We start from the raw sequence: 17,657 nt of genomic DNA, 5'->3' as shown, positions 1-17,657 counted from the left end.
CCCAGGGGTGTTCAAACTTGACAGCTTTAAGACTTGTGGACTTCAACTCCCAGAATTCCTCCTCCAGTCTTGTTGGCTCAGGAACTCTGGCATTGAAGTGTGCAAGTCTTAAAGCCGCTGAAATGACTTGGTACACAGGTGACTTGCTCTCTAGAAACAAATACTGTGGGAGTAAGACAGCCCTAACACTCCTCAGTGTGTGTGTCTGTGTCTGTTCCAGCATAACTCTGGAACGCCTGGGCTGATGAAATGAAAAGGAATGAATTATATCTATAGTTTCAAATCACAGTACTTTTGACAATGAAAGTGTGAATTTTGGATTCAAGTTTGTGTGTGTGTGTGTGTGTGTGTGTGTGTGTCCCTGTGTCTCTGTGTGCCAACATTATTTTGACTTGACACTATAATATAATTTATTCCTTTGTCTGTCTAATATAGGATTACCATAAAGTTATCAGCTAGTATTTAATATAATACTTACTTAATACAGGTAGTCCCTGAATTACCACCACAATTGAGCCTAACATTTATGTTGCTTCCTGAGAAATTTGTTAAGTGAGTTTTGCCCCCATCTTTCTTGCCACATTTATTAAGTGACTCCCCGCAGTTGTTAAGTTAGTAACATGATTGTTAGGTGAATCTGGCTTCCCCATTGATTTTGCTTGTCAGAAGGTTGCAAAAGCCGATCACACAACCCTGACAGACTGCAACCGTCATAAATATGAAACAGTTGTCCAGCATCTGAATGTAAATCTTGTGACCATGGGGAGGCTGCAATGGTTGTAAGTGTGTAAAATGGTCACAAGTCACTTTCCCCCCCCCCCCACTGCTGGGATTACTTTGAAAGGTTACTAAATGAACTGCTGTAAGTCGAGGATTACCTGAAATGAGATAAAGCGGTATAGTACTTAATTTAGTTTCTCGCATCTAGAATTACCGTATTTTTCGGAGTATAAGATGCACCTTTTTGCCTCAATAAAGAGGCTGAAAAACTGGGTGCATCTTATACACTGAATACAGCATTTTTGGCCTCCCGAAACTCCGCCTCCTTTGCAAAAATTATAATTTCAAATTAATAATAACAGCAATATTACAATCTCACTCCCATTTCCCAAAAGTTGATTTGAGACCACTATTTATATCATAATAGGAATGTTTTATGGCAGGGGTGTCCAAACTTGGGAACTTTAAGACTTGTGGACTTCAACTCCCAGAATTCCCCAGCCAGCCATGCTGGCTGGGGAATTCTGGGAGCTGAAGTCCACAAGTCTTAAAGTTCCCAAGTTTGGACACCCCTGTTTTATGGTGAGCTCCATAACTTCACTTGGAGGGAAGACTCCCAGATTGTTAACCAAGCCACCCTTACACTGCTTTGCACGTTGCTGCAACTCACTTCCAAAGCATTGCCGCCTTCTGGGGAAACATAATTCTCCATCTAATGAATCATATTATGGAAACTTTATGGTGTCTCCTTCATTAACAGAAGGAAAAAAAGTTTCTAATGGGATGAAGAAATGTAGGGCAGATTTATTGATTAAGATTTTAAAGAATCATTGATTCAAGACAATGATGGAAGAGTCATTTTGGGAATGGCCTCCAGATTGCTGAAACTTTATTGTGACATTTACAATACCTAACCCCTGCTCCACAATCAACAAATAAGAGATCAGTATAGCAATAGCAATAGCAATAGGCCTTAGACTTATATACCACTTCAGTGCTTTATAGCCCTCTCTCAGCAGTTTTCACAGTCAGCATATTGCCCACCAACAATCTGGTTTATCTTATTTTACCAACCTGGGAAGGATGGAAGGCTAAGTCAACCTTTAGCTAGTCAGGATTGAACTGCTGGCAGTCAGCAGAATTAGCCCGCAATACGGCATTCTAACCATTGCGCCTCCACGGCTATAATACGTATAATATTATACTTGTAACTGAAAGTATAACAAGTACAGTAAATATTCACTGTTTCTTTATATTGCTACTGTGCTTTTTATTCCAGCTATGTCATCTTATCCTTTGAAAATAATGGTGAATACATGGATATGAAACAAGCAGAGACGACTCAGTACGTGCCCATGTTAGAAAGAAAAGACAGATCAAAATACTCTGACATCCAAAGATCTGTGTACGACCGCCCTGCTTCATATAAGAAAAAATATAAATTGGGTAAGTCTGCTTATATGTTGTAGCATATATAACCAAGTAATTTTATTTGGCAAAGAATCAGATTGGATTACGGTTAGGTTTTCTCCTTGCACTGTTTTTTTTTTTCTGAACAAAGTAATTTGAAGTCACTGCTAGTCTTGTAGGAGTAAAAGTTAAGGATTTTGTGGCATGTGCTGGTCATTTCACCTCTCTGTTTTATGGTTTTTGTCTGTTCTATGGGACATTGGATTCTGTATTGTCCCTAATAGCTGCACAATTTAGTTCTTTTATGCTTGAGCTCATGGCAGAAGTGAATAGAATAGAATATAGAATAGCAGAGTTGGAAGGGACCTTGGAGGTCTTCTAGTCCAACCACCTGCCTAGGCAGGAAACCCTATACCACTTCAGACAAATAGATATCCAACATCTTAAAAATTTCCAGTCTTGGAGTATTCACAAATTCTGGAGGCAAGTTGTTCCACTGATTAATTGTTCTGTCAGGAAATTTCTCCTCAGTTCTAAGTTGCTTGTCTCCTTGATTAGTTTCCACCCATTGCTTCTTGTTCTGCCCTCAGGTGCTTTGGAGAATACTTGACTTTCTCTTCTTTGTGGCAACCCCCGAGATATTTGAACACCGCTATCATGTCACCTCTAGACCTTCTTTTCATTAAATGATTGCTATTAGGTTGTTGTTGGTTTTTTGGTCTTTCAATCCTGATTGCAATGATCTCTTTCTGTGTTCAGGTATCTATTTGTATAGAAGGATAGCGAAGGGTTAGGTCTTATGGCCTTTTCAATGTTCAATTTTCCTAAAAATTGAATTATTTCAGCTTGGTTTTAGAGGTCGTATCAAGTCTGAAAGATTACAGCAGCATGTCATTAATTATAATCTGAATAATAACTGTTTGATGAAGAACATAATGTATTTATTCTTCCTGTAAAATAATCGGTGCTGCCAGAGGTGATAGCTGCTAAGTAATTTAAAGTTAGTCTCCAAAAGTAAGCAGGGCTGGATCTGGTTAGTAGTCGGATGAGAAATTCCAGAGTATATATTAGTCTGGGAAGTCAAAAAGACATCATGGAAGTAAGCAATGGCAAATCAATTGCCATTAATTTCCAATGGTTGGAAACTAATCAAAGAGAGAAGCAACCTGGAATTAAGCAATTTGTAAACTTCCTAACAGTGATGACAATTAACTAGTGGAAAAACTGCCTCCAGAAGTTGTGGGGCCTCTATCACTGGAGGTTTTTAAGAAGAGTCTAGGCAGTCCCTTATCTGAAATAGTATAGGTTCTTCTCCTGCTTAAGCATGGGGCTGAACTAGAAGACCTCCAAGGTCCCTTCTACTTCTATTCTATTCTGTTCTGTTCCGTTCCATTCCACTCCACTCCACTCCACTCCACTCCACTCCACTCCACTCCACTCCACTCTACTCTACTCTACTCTACTCTACTCTACTCTACTCTACTCTACTCCATACTGCTACCATAAAAGCAGCATATATGCCTCCACAGAGTCACCCATAAAGAAGCTCAATTCAAGGGAGTCTTTATTTAAACAACATTTTGGCATAATAAGAAATCCAAATAACATTAACATGCCTGAAACAAATGTTGCAGCACTATTACCCACTAGTACATGTTTTGTGCGCTAGGAAAAATCAAAAGTAAAGTTATTAAAGCAATTGGAATGTCCTGTACTACATAGTGGTTGGTTCATAAGATTCCCAAACACTGAGTCTCAGAAAGTTTCTGTATCTTGAAGAATTCTACAAAAGGCAGAATCATATTAGATGTTAACATTTCCTACTTCAGGAGACAGGTAAAAATATACTAGTGGAATTTTTCTACATCCAAATGGCAATTATATTGTTTCTTACAATTTGGTTGATTATCTAACTTTGTTGTGAAAACATTGGTTACTATTTATAATTCAAAATGAAGTAGGCATTCAGGATGACCTCTGGAGTTAAAGATTTCCTATCTTTTCTTCTTACCCAGCACATTTATTTATTGTATTTCTTTGTTTGTCAAACATGTACAAGGTAACAGATATAAGTATGAACATAAACATGAACAAAGGAAGTAAATACAGATAAATGGGGAGAGTAGGAGAGGTACAGTAGGTACGCTGGTGCGCTTATGCACTTCCCCTTTACAGGCCTCTTAGGAATGGGGTGAGGTCCACGGTAGACATGTTTAAGGTTAAAGTTACGGGGGTTTGAGGATGTAACAACGGAGTCAGGTAGAGCATTCCAGGCATTGACCACTCTGTTGCTGAAGTCATATTGTCTGCAATTGAGTTTGGAGCGGTTTACTTTGAGTTTGTATCTATTGTTTCCTGGTGTATTATTGTGGTTGAAGCTGAAGTAGTCGTTTACAGGGAGGATGTTGTAGCAGACAATTTTATGTACTATGCTTAGGTCCGGCCATAGGCGGCACAGTTCCAGATTGTTTAAGCCCAAAATTTCGAGCCTGGTGGCATAAGGGATTCTATTGTGAGCAAGGTCGTAAACATAATGTACCTCTGTCCACAAAACTGGTCAATGATGTTTCTTAGGCTTAATGAGGGCCAGTGTCATTGATGGCACAAAGGATTTTGTTTTTAGCTGGATTTTGAGCCACTTGTTTGTGCTTTTCCTTAGATTAGGATGCATCCCTAAGAGCTAACTGACTTCAAACAGAAGTAATTTGCAGAATGCCAAATTGATGGTTAGTCAAGGGCCGTATGACCAACTCATCCCTTTTACTGTCCTATTACGCTGAAATCTGATCCATGGTTTACAGAACAGATTTGCCCTTTCCTGATTCTTGAAGTGGATTCTATTCCAGCTGCAGCTCCATTGGCAGAAGCTTTTCCACCAAGGCTTTACTAAGTTCAACCAAGTAACCAAATGATGATATGTTAAGCATGTTGCAGCTGTCATTTTCCAGAGCATAATAAGAGCCATGCTGTAGAAACCATTGATCCTTTGAGAGTCTTGGGTAACCCCAATTACCAAAGAGCACGGGCCAGGCTAGCAAACAGGGCAAAAAAATGGATATATGTCGAAAACAAGTGGATGACTCCATGCCATTTCTAAATGATGGCTTTGGATTTAAACCACACAGGAATAAAGTAACAACAAGCCCTGTAATGTGTAGGTGGTGCTCCTTTAATCCTGCAATTTCTAGGGAAAAAAAGGTCTATAATTAAGGGAGAAATAAAACTATATTTAGTATTTTGATTTTTTTTTAAAAAAAACACCGCTTCTCTATTATTGATGGATACAAACATGTTTTCTTGAAATGTTTTGGAGATAGAGTTCTCAGTTCAATGTTATGGAACGACAGAAGAAAGGTTGCTGGGTTTGATAAAGGGAAACGGCAATTTAAGGAAATAACTACAATAAAGTTCCCCTCACACATATGTGCTAGTCGTTCCCGCCTCTAGGCGGAGACTTCATCTCTGTTTTGAAGACAAACAGCCAGCGCTGTCCGAACACGCCTCTGTAGTCACAGAACACTATTACCTTTCCACTAAAGGTGGTTCCTATTTTTCTACTTGCATTTTTACATGCTTTCGAATGGCGAGGTTGGCAGAAGCTGGGACAAGTTACAGGAGCTCACTCAGTTACGCGGCACAAGGGATTCGAACCGCCGAAATGCAGACCTTTCTGATTGACAATCTCAGTGTCTTAGCCACTGAGCCACTCCGTCCTTGTAATAAGTATTTAATCTTTGAATAAGAATTTTATGCAGGAAAAGGGAGCCTTTGTAGTTAAATCAGTTTACTGGAGATACAGTATTGTCTCTGTCATGTCTCAGAAAAATGCAACCTGTTCAAAACGATGCTTGCCTCAAAGAGATAGATGCATTGATTCCTCTGGAGTTAACATTTAACCAAAGAATTTTCTTTTCATTTTTCCCCTCTTCTCAATGAAATTAGATGGGAAGAATCTGCTTTCTGATGACAATTCAGAAGGCCTCAGTTTGCTGGATCTGCTGAGCTTCACCTACCAGGTAGCCCGGGGGATGGAGTTCTTGGCATCAAAAAACGTAAGTGGCAAAGCCTGAAGGGCAGCTTCATTTTAAACAAAGTTGGCATCTAAGCTTTGCAAAGATGTCTTATAAAAAGAACAATCAAGAGAACATGTATTAGAAAATGATTATTTATATTGTATGGATGAGCTGACATTTCCCTACACAGCTGTCCAGTCCAAGGCAATTGCACATAAATTCAAATAGCCAATTCTGTCATAAATCCACTATGACATAGTTTGATCTAAAGTTTCCTAATAAGTCCTAGAAAACAAATAAAAAACTACACCAACACCATTCCCTAGCAAGAGTAATAACAGGGAAGTTATCTGAATCAGGCAATGAGGAAGAAGCGCAGTTCAAACACAACCGATAGACTCTACATCAGGGGTGTCAAACTCGATTTCATTGAGGGCCACATCAGGGTTGTGTTTGACTTTGGGGGGTGCAGGGAGGGGGCATGGTCAGGGGGCGTGGCCAGCTCAATGTCACTCGTGTCAGGGGCACCTGTGGTGGTCCAAGCACTCTGCCAATGAAAACAGGTCCTGAGCTCCGTTTTGGCTGTGACAGCCTCTTGCAAACCTCTGCCAGCATAAACGGAGCTCAGGAGGGCCGCACGCAGCACTCCCAAGCTCCGTTTTTGCTGGCAGAGGCACTGTGGGCCAGGCCCTCACTGTTTCCAGGGCGGCTCCACGGGCCAGATATAAGCACCCCGCGGGCTGGATCTGGCCCCCGGGCCTTCAGTTTGACACCCCTGCTCAAGAGGTGGTATTCAGCAGGTTCTGACCAGTTCTGGAGAACTGGAGAAGCGGATTTTTTGAGTAGTTTGGAGAACGGGTAAATACCACCTCTGACTGGCCCCACCCCCATCTATTCTCTGCCTCCTGAGTCCCAGCTGATCGGGAGGAAATGGGGATTTTGCAGTAACCTTCCCCTGGAATGTGGTGGGAATGAAGATTTTACAGTATCCTTCCCCGGCCATGCCCACCAAGTCATGCTACGTCCACCAGCACACGCTCGCAGAACCGATAGTAAAAATTTTTGAATCCCACCACTTCCCTGCTCTACATGCATCGCTACAGTACATAGGCTCTGGGTTTTGAAAGCAATGTATTTGTACATTGACCTATTGTTTTCTGAAAAATGAATATTATTGTAGGGGGAGATGAGAAGAAACTGCTTGGTTCTCCTCTGACAAAGACTAGCTTTAAACCCCAATTTTCACCACTTTGAATCAGTCACTTTGCCTATTTTAAGAGTGCGGATGGGAAAGGGACCCTCTCTAAATTTAACAGCCAACCAGATTTTAAGTGTTGTACCCCAAGAAGGATTAGTCTCCATAGCGATCTTCCTGTGGGATGGTAGGAGTTTATCCCTGTCAGCGATTCTTCCCTCAACTTATCCCATAGATCTGCTTGCCATATACAGTACATAGCTTATGTATAAGTCACAGTTTCTATGTTAGGATCTAGGCAGCTTCCAATTTTCATGTGGTCAAGAGAGAGAGACAGTGCCAAAATTTCATGCCAGGTTTGAAAACAAATTCAGCCTGTTTTTGCTCAGTCTTGTAGATTTGGTGTGTCTGCACTCATCCTCCCTCTTCCTTTCCCTTAAGTAAGCTACATTGCAAAGATCGTTATGCTGAAGGATACATTTCAAATGTTAAAGATGGAAAAGACAACCAAGAGAGTATCCCCCTCTAATGTACCCAACTTTAACATTTCAAATGTATAAGATCAGTGCGTTGTTGCTCGCTAGCATCAGCCAAGTACTACGTATATACTCGGTGGTACCTTGGTTAACTCATCGTTAATTGTCTGTGGAGATTCTCAGTCATCCAGGTCATGGTTGTCCCAAAGGTGCTTTTTCAAGAGGCAACTGGACTTTCTGGTTTTTGAAATGTATTTGAATATTAGGTTCTTGTTTTTCTTTTGAAGACGTTTCGCTTCTCATCCAAGAAGCTTCTTCAGCTCTGGCTGGATGGTGGGGAATGGAAGGATTTATACTCCTTGCAGACAGCTGGTCATTTGCATCCATTAAGAGGGTCATTGAAGCACTTGTCTGTGTCCTCAAGGTCACCTGAGTATTGTCTACATCTCAAACTGAAGGGCAAATGGTTCGTGTAGTTTGCAATTTTTCTGGAAATACGTTCCTACCCCTACACCATTCGAAGGGTATTCATCCGAAAGGACATACCTAAAAGTCTGTAGAGATTCTCAGTTATCCAGGTCATGGTTGTCCCCAAAGGTGCTTTTTCAAGAGGCAACTGGACTTTCTTTGAAGATGTTTTGCTTCTCATCCAAGAAGTTTCTTCAGTTCTGACTGGATTCCCACCGTTCCTCACTCAGGAGCACTAACTAAGATGACCCTGAGAACACAGATAAACCTCCAAGTGCTTCAATGACCCGCTAAAAGGATGCAAATGTCCAGCTGTCTGCAAGGAATATAAATCCTCCCATTCCCCAGTCAGAGCTGAAGAAGCTTCTTGGAGGAGAAGCGAAATGTCTTCAAAGAAAAAACAGGAAGTTCACGTTCAAGTTGCCTCTTGAAAAAAAAAGTACCTTTGGGTCATCGTTAATTGATTTCAGAAGGCATGATGAGTACCAGAAATGATGAGTTTCCAATATTTTTTCCCCATCATGTAGTGAGTCACAAGGCGGCCGACACTGACCAGTTCTAGTTTTTGTGTCGAGTACCAAACAAATGATGAGTACTGGGACAAAATTTTTGCACCAAAATGGGTACCAAATTTGATGAGTTTCAAAGCAGTTGAGTACCACCATACCACTGTATACTGAAGGCATGGTATTATTCTAAAGATTATATGTTATAATATGTATATATTATTTTAAAAGTGTACTTTTTTTTTTTTACAGTGTGTGCACCGTGATCTGGCAGCACGAAATGTCCTCTTAGCCCAAGGAAAAATTGTGAAGATCTGTGACTTTGGGCTAGCAAGAGACATTATGCATGATTCCAACTATGTTTCCAAAGGCAGTGTATGTATTGTTGTTGTTTTAACATAGGTTGGGTGAAAAGCAAGCGACAGCGTTGAAATAAATGGCCAACTTTAGTGTCTTTTGCTACCTACCTACCCAAATTCTTGTGACTTACAAATCAACTTTAAAGATACCCTGAGGTGGTATTCAGCAGGTTCTGTCCAGTAATGGAGAACCAGTAGTGGGAATTTTGAGTAGTTTGGAGAACTGGTAAATACCACCTCTGGCTGGCCCCGCCCCATCTATTCTCTGCCTCCCAAGTCCCAGCTGATCGGGGGGGGGGGAATGGGGATTTTGCAGTATCCTTCCCCTGCCCCGCCCACCAAGCCCCACCCACCAAGCCCATAGAACCGATAGTAAAAAAAAATTGAATCCCACTACTACCCTGATAGTGAATATTTCGTTTATGACAACTCTTGCATATTTTCTAAATAACTTTTACCTTTTTCAGACCTTTCTTCCAGTGAAATGGATGGCACCTGAAAGCATTTTTGACAACTTGTATACCACATTAAGTGATGTCTGGTCCTATGGCATTCTGTTATGGGAAATATTTTCTCTTGGTAGGTAAACTAATTGTTTGGTGTGTGAAAGCATTTAACCCGATAAATAATTAGATATCTACAATGTATTATGGTTGAAAATTTTGTTTAGAGGCATGGTAACCAAATTGTTGCCGTATTACTTTTTAAAAATTTGCTATGAACCTCTGGTACAAGCAGACAACAATAAAAATAACAACATTATATCAGCAAGTATACATTGCTGACACCTACATTACTGAAAAAGTCGCAACCTATAATTTTTCATTTCCCAATTTTATAATAAATTACGCAAATTAGAATTTAGAATTCCAATAAGTTAATTTTGTAAATAATATTCAATTCCATGTTCTCCAAAGCCAATCCATAATTCTGTTTTGGATATTTATTAGTTATCTGTAATGGTCAGTTTAACTGTTATTATTTAATTAAAATAAATTGTGCATCCACATGCTCTTTTAAATAATGCCCTATTTCCCTGAAAAAAAGACCTCCGCAGATAATAAGCCCAAATGGGCTTTTGAGCACATGTGCTAAAATAAGCCCTCCCTGAAAAGATTGCAACACAGCAGCAGCCATGAGGTGACCATGCTCGCCGCCTCCTGAACCTCAAGAATAATAAGGCCAAGTGCTTATTTCGGGGGTCAAAAGATAATAAGAGCTTGTCTTATTTTGGGGGAAACACGGTACATAAACGTCCATTTCAGGATGTCAGTCAGATACCAGCAGAATATTTTTTGTAAATGGTTTGATGTAAATATTTGATCAGAAAATAGGAAGAGGTCCTGCTGTAGGGTTGTTGTTGTTTTTTGCATCTCAAACCACAATCTTGCTCTCAATCTCCCACCCTATAACCCAGTTGTGGAATTCAAATAATTTAACAACAGGTTCTCTGCCTTAATGACCAGCTGGGTAGGCGTGGCTCAGGGGGGGGTCATGTGACTTGTGGGTGTGGCCAACTCAACATCACTCACATCGATGGACGCTTCGCCATAGCTGTTACAATGTAATAAAGGTTAACCGGAGAGGCAGTTTCTGTAAGCAGGGCAATAAAAATTAAACTAGAAACACCAGAGTGTTTCCTTCCTGCCTTCCTTACAGGATTAGCCCTGTAAAGTGGGAAAAAACAAAATGAGATTTCTTCCAACAACCGGTTCTCCGAACTGCTTAGAAAGTTCTCCTGAATAGGTAGGAACTGGCTGAATCCCACCACTGCTATCACCCCCTGCCTCAGTGTTAAATTCAGTGATGGCCACAAAAATATGGTCCACTGATAAAGTAAATACAGAGATTCATATGTTATGCTAAACCAATAACTCCAAGTTCGCTTTATGCCATAGAACGAAGTGGGTTTATTGCTAGATTACAAGACATTAAGAAATAATATATATTCCTATATATTTTGATACCTGTAAAAAATACTCATTTTTTTGCAATTGCCCGTCCTTAACCAGGTATTTATATATAGAATTATAGACTGCAAAATATTTAGAGTGATGATATCCAGTCTGTTAAATCTCCACCTAGATTGATTAGGTGGCACAGTGGTTAGAATGCAGCATTGCAGGCTAAATTCTGCCAACTGCCAGGAGTTCGAGTCTGACTGGCTCAAGGTTGACTCAGCCTTCCATCTTTCCGAGGTGGGTAAAATGAGGACCCAGATTGTTGGGGGAACTATGCTGATTCAGTAAACCGCTTAGAGTGGGCTGTAAAAAGCACTATGAAGTGGTATATAAGTCTAGGTGCTATTGGTATAGCTATTGCTATCCCAACCACTGAAAGCACATATTTATGAAGGAGATGTAGCTTGTTTAGAAGACTTGCAGTTGACGTTATGTTTGAAGGATATGACCAGATCATTACATCATCTTGATTTACCTGCTTTCGACAATTTGTATGTGCGTGTATGTGTGACTAAATCATTGGACTCTTATCTTTGACATATGTTGAACCATTCAAATTTTATGCAGCTTTGTAAGATACGTCTTAATAAAATGGATATTTTTGGAGTTGCTTCTTGAGCCAGGAAATGTAATATCAACTTTCTGCTTTTGTTTTCCAGGTGGGACTCCCTACCCTGGCATGATGGTTGATTCCACCTTCTATAATAAAATAAAAAGTGGCTATCGGATGACAAAACCAGATCATGCTACCTCTGAGGTGTATGTATTCACTCACATCTTCTTTCTCTGCTGGCATGTAATAGGATCAAACTTTTTCAGCTTGCTGTCCTTTCAGCATTCCGTCCAAAATGCTTCCAGGCTGAACTCCGACATTTGCACTAGAGCTCTAGCTATTGATTGGCATGCCTCCTGCAATATTGCTTATTCTTAAAAAAAAAACTCCAGTGTTGCGCTTTAAGAAAAAGATGCTGTTTGATAAAACAATTAGGCAACAAATTAACAGATAATCATGGCTTTCCTGGAATACTTAAAAGTATAAAGGAGTTCATAACGGAGTGGAGAATTGAAGTTGATAGCTGATTCAATGTTGGTTTTATTGAGATGCACTTATGTCATTAGCTGAGAGATCTACCATGAGTGGCCTTCCTCCCATTTTTCATCAGCCTTATAACTTGTCAACAATTTGCTTATGAACTTTCCCAATGACAGATATTTTCTTCTATCTGGTTCCCAGGTATGACATCATGGTGAAATGCTGGAATAGTGAACCTGAAAAGAGACCTTCTTTTTACCACTTGAGTGAAATAGTTGAGAGTCTGCTGCCTGGTGAATACAAGAAGGTTAGTCTTTTCAGAAAATGGATGTTGCTGTTAGGGTTTTTATTAGAAATTCTGCTTATCTAAAGCAAACAAAAAGTACAGTCACCATGTGCTTTACTGCTCAATTATTTAACTGTAATAGGAAACAGGAAACTCCACTTAGAACAAAAGAGCAGATTTTGTGTGTGGGGGTGTGTGCATACCATAAATCCAAACATGTAAACACTGCCATCTACTGGCTGAATACTACTGTAGTTGTATTGAAATACATTCCAGCAATGAATTCCAACAATTTTAAAACATATGTTTCTTTATTGAAGAATTGTGGAGATAAAAAGTTGGGACGCCTGGGACAAACCTGACAATTGTTATTGTTGGATAAGCAACTTACATGCTTTTAGGCTCCCTTTCATAGAGGATTGTCTAGCTTGTGTCACTTCTAAAAGACATGATTCATCACACAGCAGACCCTGGAAAATGGGTTGGAGTTAACAGATTGTTTGGTTCCACATGACTATCGTTTTAGTTTTAATACGTCAGGTTTCCAAATCCGTTGAGCCACTTTTGATCTCTAATTAAGTTCTTGACAATATCAGAAAAAAGTTGCTGCCGCTACCTTGCTACCCTTCCATTTGTGCAGGGGCATCATAGCCACTTGTGCTGCAGGGGCTTCAATTAACACAACCACTGTTCTCATAAAAAAATATATATATTCATTTTTGGAATTATTTTTCTTTAAAAACACTCTATATGTGAAGTATAAGTATAGTATAAATCTTTATTACGGTCAAAGACCAGCAATACACATTACTTTTTACAATATGTTAAAAAGTACTGACATTAAAATATAATTAAAAAGTATTGACGTTAAAAGTGGATAATGACATACATGTTCTCAAATTGTTCGGATCACTCACTCCCTGGCTTACCTGGGTGCAGAGCCGATAAGTATGGGAGTAAATACAATGGTCCGGAAATTGTTAGAGATATGTCCACATAATTGGTACAAGATGACAACTATACTTCTGTAACCAATTTTTTTTTTCTTGTGGACGTTGCAGCAACACAGAACTTTGCCACTGTATATGTGGTAGCCGGGTTTGTGTCCTGGAGGAGAAAGCTTAGATAAAAATTGTCTGCCTTCCCTGGCAATCTCTCTAATAAGGGGAGAATATGTGCAGACCTACAAACTCTGTATAGCTCACAGTGTAATAGAACATGTGATACACATCCTTACTCTATATGTGAAGCATGATCCTTGAATGGCAAAAGGAAAACTTATTGCACGTAGATTAGAGTTTATAGTGAAGGAAGGCGGATAAAGCTGTAAGATGAATGTTCTAGGCTTCTAAGCAATTTTTATTCCATTTCCCCCCCCCCCCCAGAGTTATGATGGAATTCACTTGGACTTCTTAAAGAGTGACCATCCTGCCGTCACACGCATGAGAGTGGACTGCGACAATCCATATATTGGTGTCACTTACAAGAACGAGGACAAACTGAAGGACAGGGAGAGTGGATTTGATGAACAAAGACTCAGCGCAGACAGCGGCTACATAATTCCACTGCCTGATATTGATCCTGTGTCAGAAGATGAATTGGGAAAAAGGAACAGACACAGGTAAACATAGAAGGGACTTCATCAGTTTTGGTCATGTGAGGAAGGAACGGTCACCTTAGCTCTGCAGATACTGTAACTAACTCCTTTTTATTGGTATTTTCAATTTATAAATATAGCAATAGCACTTGGTTTTATATACGACTTCATAGTGCTTTACAGCACTGAACGCAGAGGTGATAGTGTACACCGCACTAACCGGTAGTGGAAATCACAATCACTCGCCCTGACTCTATGGGATCCCATTTAGGCACTTTTTAAAGCCAAAGTGCATGCGTGAAGCCTAAGCGCAGTGCAGGCTCACATTTGCGAACCGGTAGGGAAGGCAAGTGAATACCACCCCCGACTGAACAGTTTACAACGTCAGCATATTGTCCTCAACAATTTGGGTCCTCATTTTACCAACCTGAGAAGGGTGGGAGGCTGAATCAACCTTGAGCCGGTCAGGATCGAACTCCTGGCAGTGGGCAGAGTTAATTTGAAGTTCTCCATTCCAACCCCTGCCCACGCTTTGCATTCTAGTCTTTCTCTGGCCACTATATACAACTGAACAAGGGTTTTAAGGGTTGTACACGGTTGTACTCTGGAGTCAGTTTCTTGTGAGAGGCGTGGCCGTACAAATACGATAAATGGACAAAGTAAAGTGTTTGCTGCCATGCTTTGTTCTGTTCTTAACTTTTGTTTTCCTTTTGTGTTCTTACGCAGTTCTCAGACGTCCGAGGAAAGCGCCATCGAAACTGGATCCAGCAGTTCGACGTTTGTGAAGCGAGAAGATGAAACCATTGACGATATTGACATGATCGATGACATTGGCATGGATTCCTCAGAACTCGTTGAGGACAGCTTCCTGTAACTCTGGAAAGTAGAGTGGACAACTTTTGAGCTGTGTAAAACAAAAGAGACAGGAAGATCCAGATAGAACTCGCGAACTTTCAATTTGGTCAGGAAAACCACTCTTAAAACAGAAGATCTGCCAATGCTCCTGTCTCAACTGGTGGTCTCAGAATCTCCCTTGGCTCGTGAAAGACTGTGAAATGACAGTTTTCAAGCATCCTTCTTTGTTGAAGTTCTCCATAGTAGCAGTTCGGCCTTGTTTGCTGTTTCGGTCGATGGATGGATAAAGGAAAAAGGCCACGGATACTTCAGTTTGTGTTTCAAGGGCATTCATAACTCAGACGGATAAAATTTCTACTATGCTGAATCGTTGTGGGTGTGATTGTATCTGTTCCTACCAAGATATACATTTTTTTTAAAAAGAAGAAGACCACTTAAGACTTTGGCATTTTTACTTCCTGAAGTTTATATAAGCTGCTGGTGGATTACCACCTGAGTTGAATCACATATCGGGGGGGAAAAACACCACTTTGGAAAAGCATGAAATGGATTAACACTAAGCAGTGTTTTATTTTATTTTTTACAGATAATGCAAATAAAAAGGGAACGGCAGGTATTTCCAAAATATATTCAATAGCTTATTAAATCAAACGAGATTATTTTTTCTTCTTCATAACTATAGAGGAATAGTTCTTTATCTACTGTTCTCAGTATTACTAAGTATAGTTTATAACTACTTCTTGTTCTTTGTTAAAATGCAGTACTTACGTCACTACTAACAAACTAAATCATTTTAGGGTTTAAATATTTACACGAAAAGCTCTTCTATTTGACTGTTTTGGTAAATTAAACCTAGTGTAGGAAGTAGGATTAGAAAGTGTTTTCCAAGGAGTCTCGATATTAATTTGCCTTTCTTAACAAAAGAGCTTTTTTAATACAGCGGCTAACATGCTAGTAGGTCTTCACTAGCAGAAACTGAATTTTGCAGAATATAGATAACTGAAATGTATTTTTAATCAATGTAATACATTTACAATCAAATTATTGTACAATAGAAATAGCTGGCAATTTAATGAGGCTGCATGGAGCATTGAAGAATGATGGTACACATTTAAAAGGTGGTTTTTTTGGGGGGGGGAGTATACCTGTGACTTGGATGATTGGATACACCAACTGATCTTTCTGAAAAACACTTTTTTTCTGAGCCTGAAATTTCCAGTTGCGTAGCTACTTTGTGCAAAAATGTTTTTATTCTAAAGAAATTTTCCTATGAAAATTAGCAAGGTTTTTTTTTCTTGCAATTTCTCCGATGGGCATTGAATCAAAGGAAAAGCCTTTCCATGCATGCAGTATACTCATAACCTAGGCCTGCCTAATTTCTGTCGATTAAGTGGAAAAAGTATGCCGCTTGCATTTGTAAAATGTCAACCGGGTAGCATTAATTCTTCTTTGATGTATTCTGAGATAGGTTGAATATTACTCTTTTCTTAATCTGCCTTTTTAATATGTGTGATAAGAGTGTCAAATTTTTGTATGATTTGTAGTGGAATCCTATTCACGTCTACTTAAAAGTAAGTCCCAATCAGTGTTTTTGGCTTACTTCCAGATCGGTGCATATAGGATTGTAGCTTTTAGGCTGGGATGTTGTCAGAGGACCTGTGGAAATAATAAACTGGAACCGGTTGGTATAAATATAAGACTGGGAGCATATGGTGCACACAAGATGAAATCCCATAATTACGGGAAGTTCAGTCTGGAGTTTTGTAAAGAGCAAAATAAGAAAGTGAACGTGCTTTAAAAAAAATCTGCTCTTCGTTCTGAAAGCCAAGTTGCCTGCTAGTCTATATGTGCAATTTTCTGAATTGGCTCAATGGTGGAAGCAAAAAAATCAAACAACAAAAACCCCTTAGCATGTTGTGAGAGGTATTTGGCATACAATTACAGTCACCGCAAAAGCTCCAGCTCAATAGATGGAGCAGAGTCTTGGCATTAAGAAAATGTTGTCCGTGTGCCAGCGTGAAAGCTTGATGGATCTCCTGTGGATTCTGTGTTCCCAAAGTACCCTTAATGATCCCTGCAAAGGATCCCAGAGGGACGATTGCTTGGAGCAATATTTCAATGGTTTCTCTGGTTAGAATTTATGACAATAAAGAGGAGCATATAAAGAAGGCACTGAGATGTCTTTGGACAGCACTGGCTCTTTGGCTTTGAAACAGAGATGAGCACTGCCCCCTAGAGTCGGGAAGGACTAGCACATATGTGCAAGGGGAATCTTTACCCTTGTAAATACTGGGGTCGTAGAATAGACCAGTGATGGCGAACCTTTTTTGACTCGCGTGCCATAAGTGGGGGGAGCGCAGGGGGGTTGTGTGCAGGCGTGCCGTACCCATAATGCAATGTGTGACCCCCCCAGTGCGCATGCACATACTACAGGCGCTCCCCCCATTTTTACATGCTTTTTTCGCCCTCCCCAGGCTCCAGAGGCTTTATAGGAGCCTGGGGAGGGCGAAAACAGCCCCCCTGCCCCCCCAGACGCCCTCCAAAGGCTTCAAGGACTTTCAGGAGGCTTCCCTAAAGCCTCCGGAGCAGTCAAAACAACCCTCCGAGCTGGAAGTGCGTTCCTGAACTTCCGGTTTGCCCGTAGGCCCGGTTTTTTGTGCTCTGGAGGCTTCAGGGAAGCTCATGAAGCCTCTGGAGGGCCTCCGGGGGGGGCGGGGGGGCTCTTTCCGCCCTCCCCAGGCTCCTATAAAGCCTCTGGAGCCTGGGGAGGGCGAAAAA

The 17,657-nt window shown here is 40.4% G+C and overlaps 1 protein-coding gene across 2 annotated transcripts in view; it reads left to right on the top strand.

Moving 5' to 3' along the window:
* Window positions 1-17,334, top strand: part of PDGFRA (platelet derived growth factor receptor alpha) — a 69,397-nt gene extending 52,063 nt beyond the window's left edge. For both annotated transcript variants that reach the window (XM_081959288.1, XM_081959289.1), the window contains exons 16-23: window positions 2,000-2,166; window positions 6,073-6,182; window positions 9,041-9,163; window positions 9,615-9,726; window positions 11,768-11,867; window positions 12,343-12,448; window positions 13,813-14,048; window positions 14,751-17,334. In XM_081959288.1, the coding sequence (XP_081815414.1) occupies window positions 2,000-2,166; window positions 6,073-6,182; window positions 9,041-9,163; window positions 9,615-9,726; window positions 11,768-11,867; window positions 12,343-12,448; window positions 13,813-14,048; window positions 14,751-14,898 (1,102 nt within the window). In that variant the 3' untranslated portion in view covers window positions 14,899-17,334. The remainder of the gene's footprint in view (window positions 1-1,999; window positions 2,167-6,072; window positions 6,183-9,040; window positions 9,164-9,614; window positions 9,727-11,767; window positions 11,868-12,342; window positions 12,449-13,812; window positions 14,049-14,750) is intronic.
* Window positions 17,335-17,657: the final 323 nt, after the last annotated feature.

This window comes from Natrix helvetica (genome assembly GCF_964273705.1).
Source record: "Natrix helvetica genome assembly, chromosome: 7".
Lineage (NCBI taxonomy): Eukaryota > Metazoa > Chordata > Lepidosauria > Squamata > Natricidae > Natrix > Natrix helvetica.
Note: the sequence above shows the minus strand (reverse complement) of the source record. Positions and strands in the feature narration are given on the sequence as shown.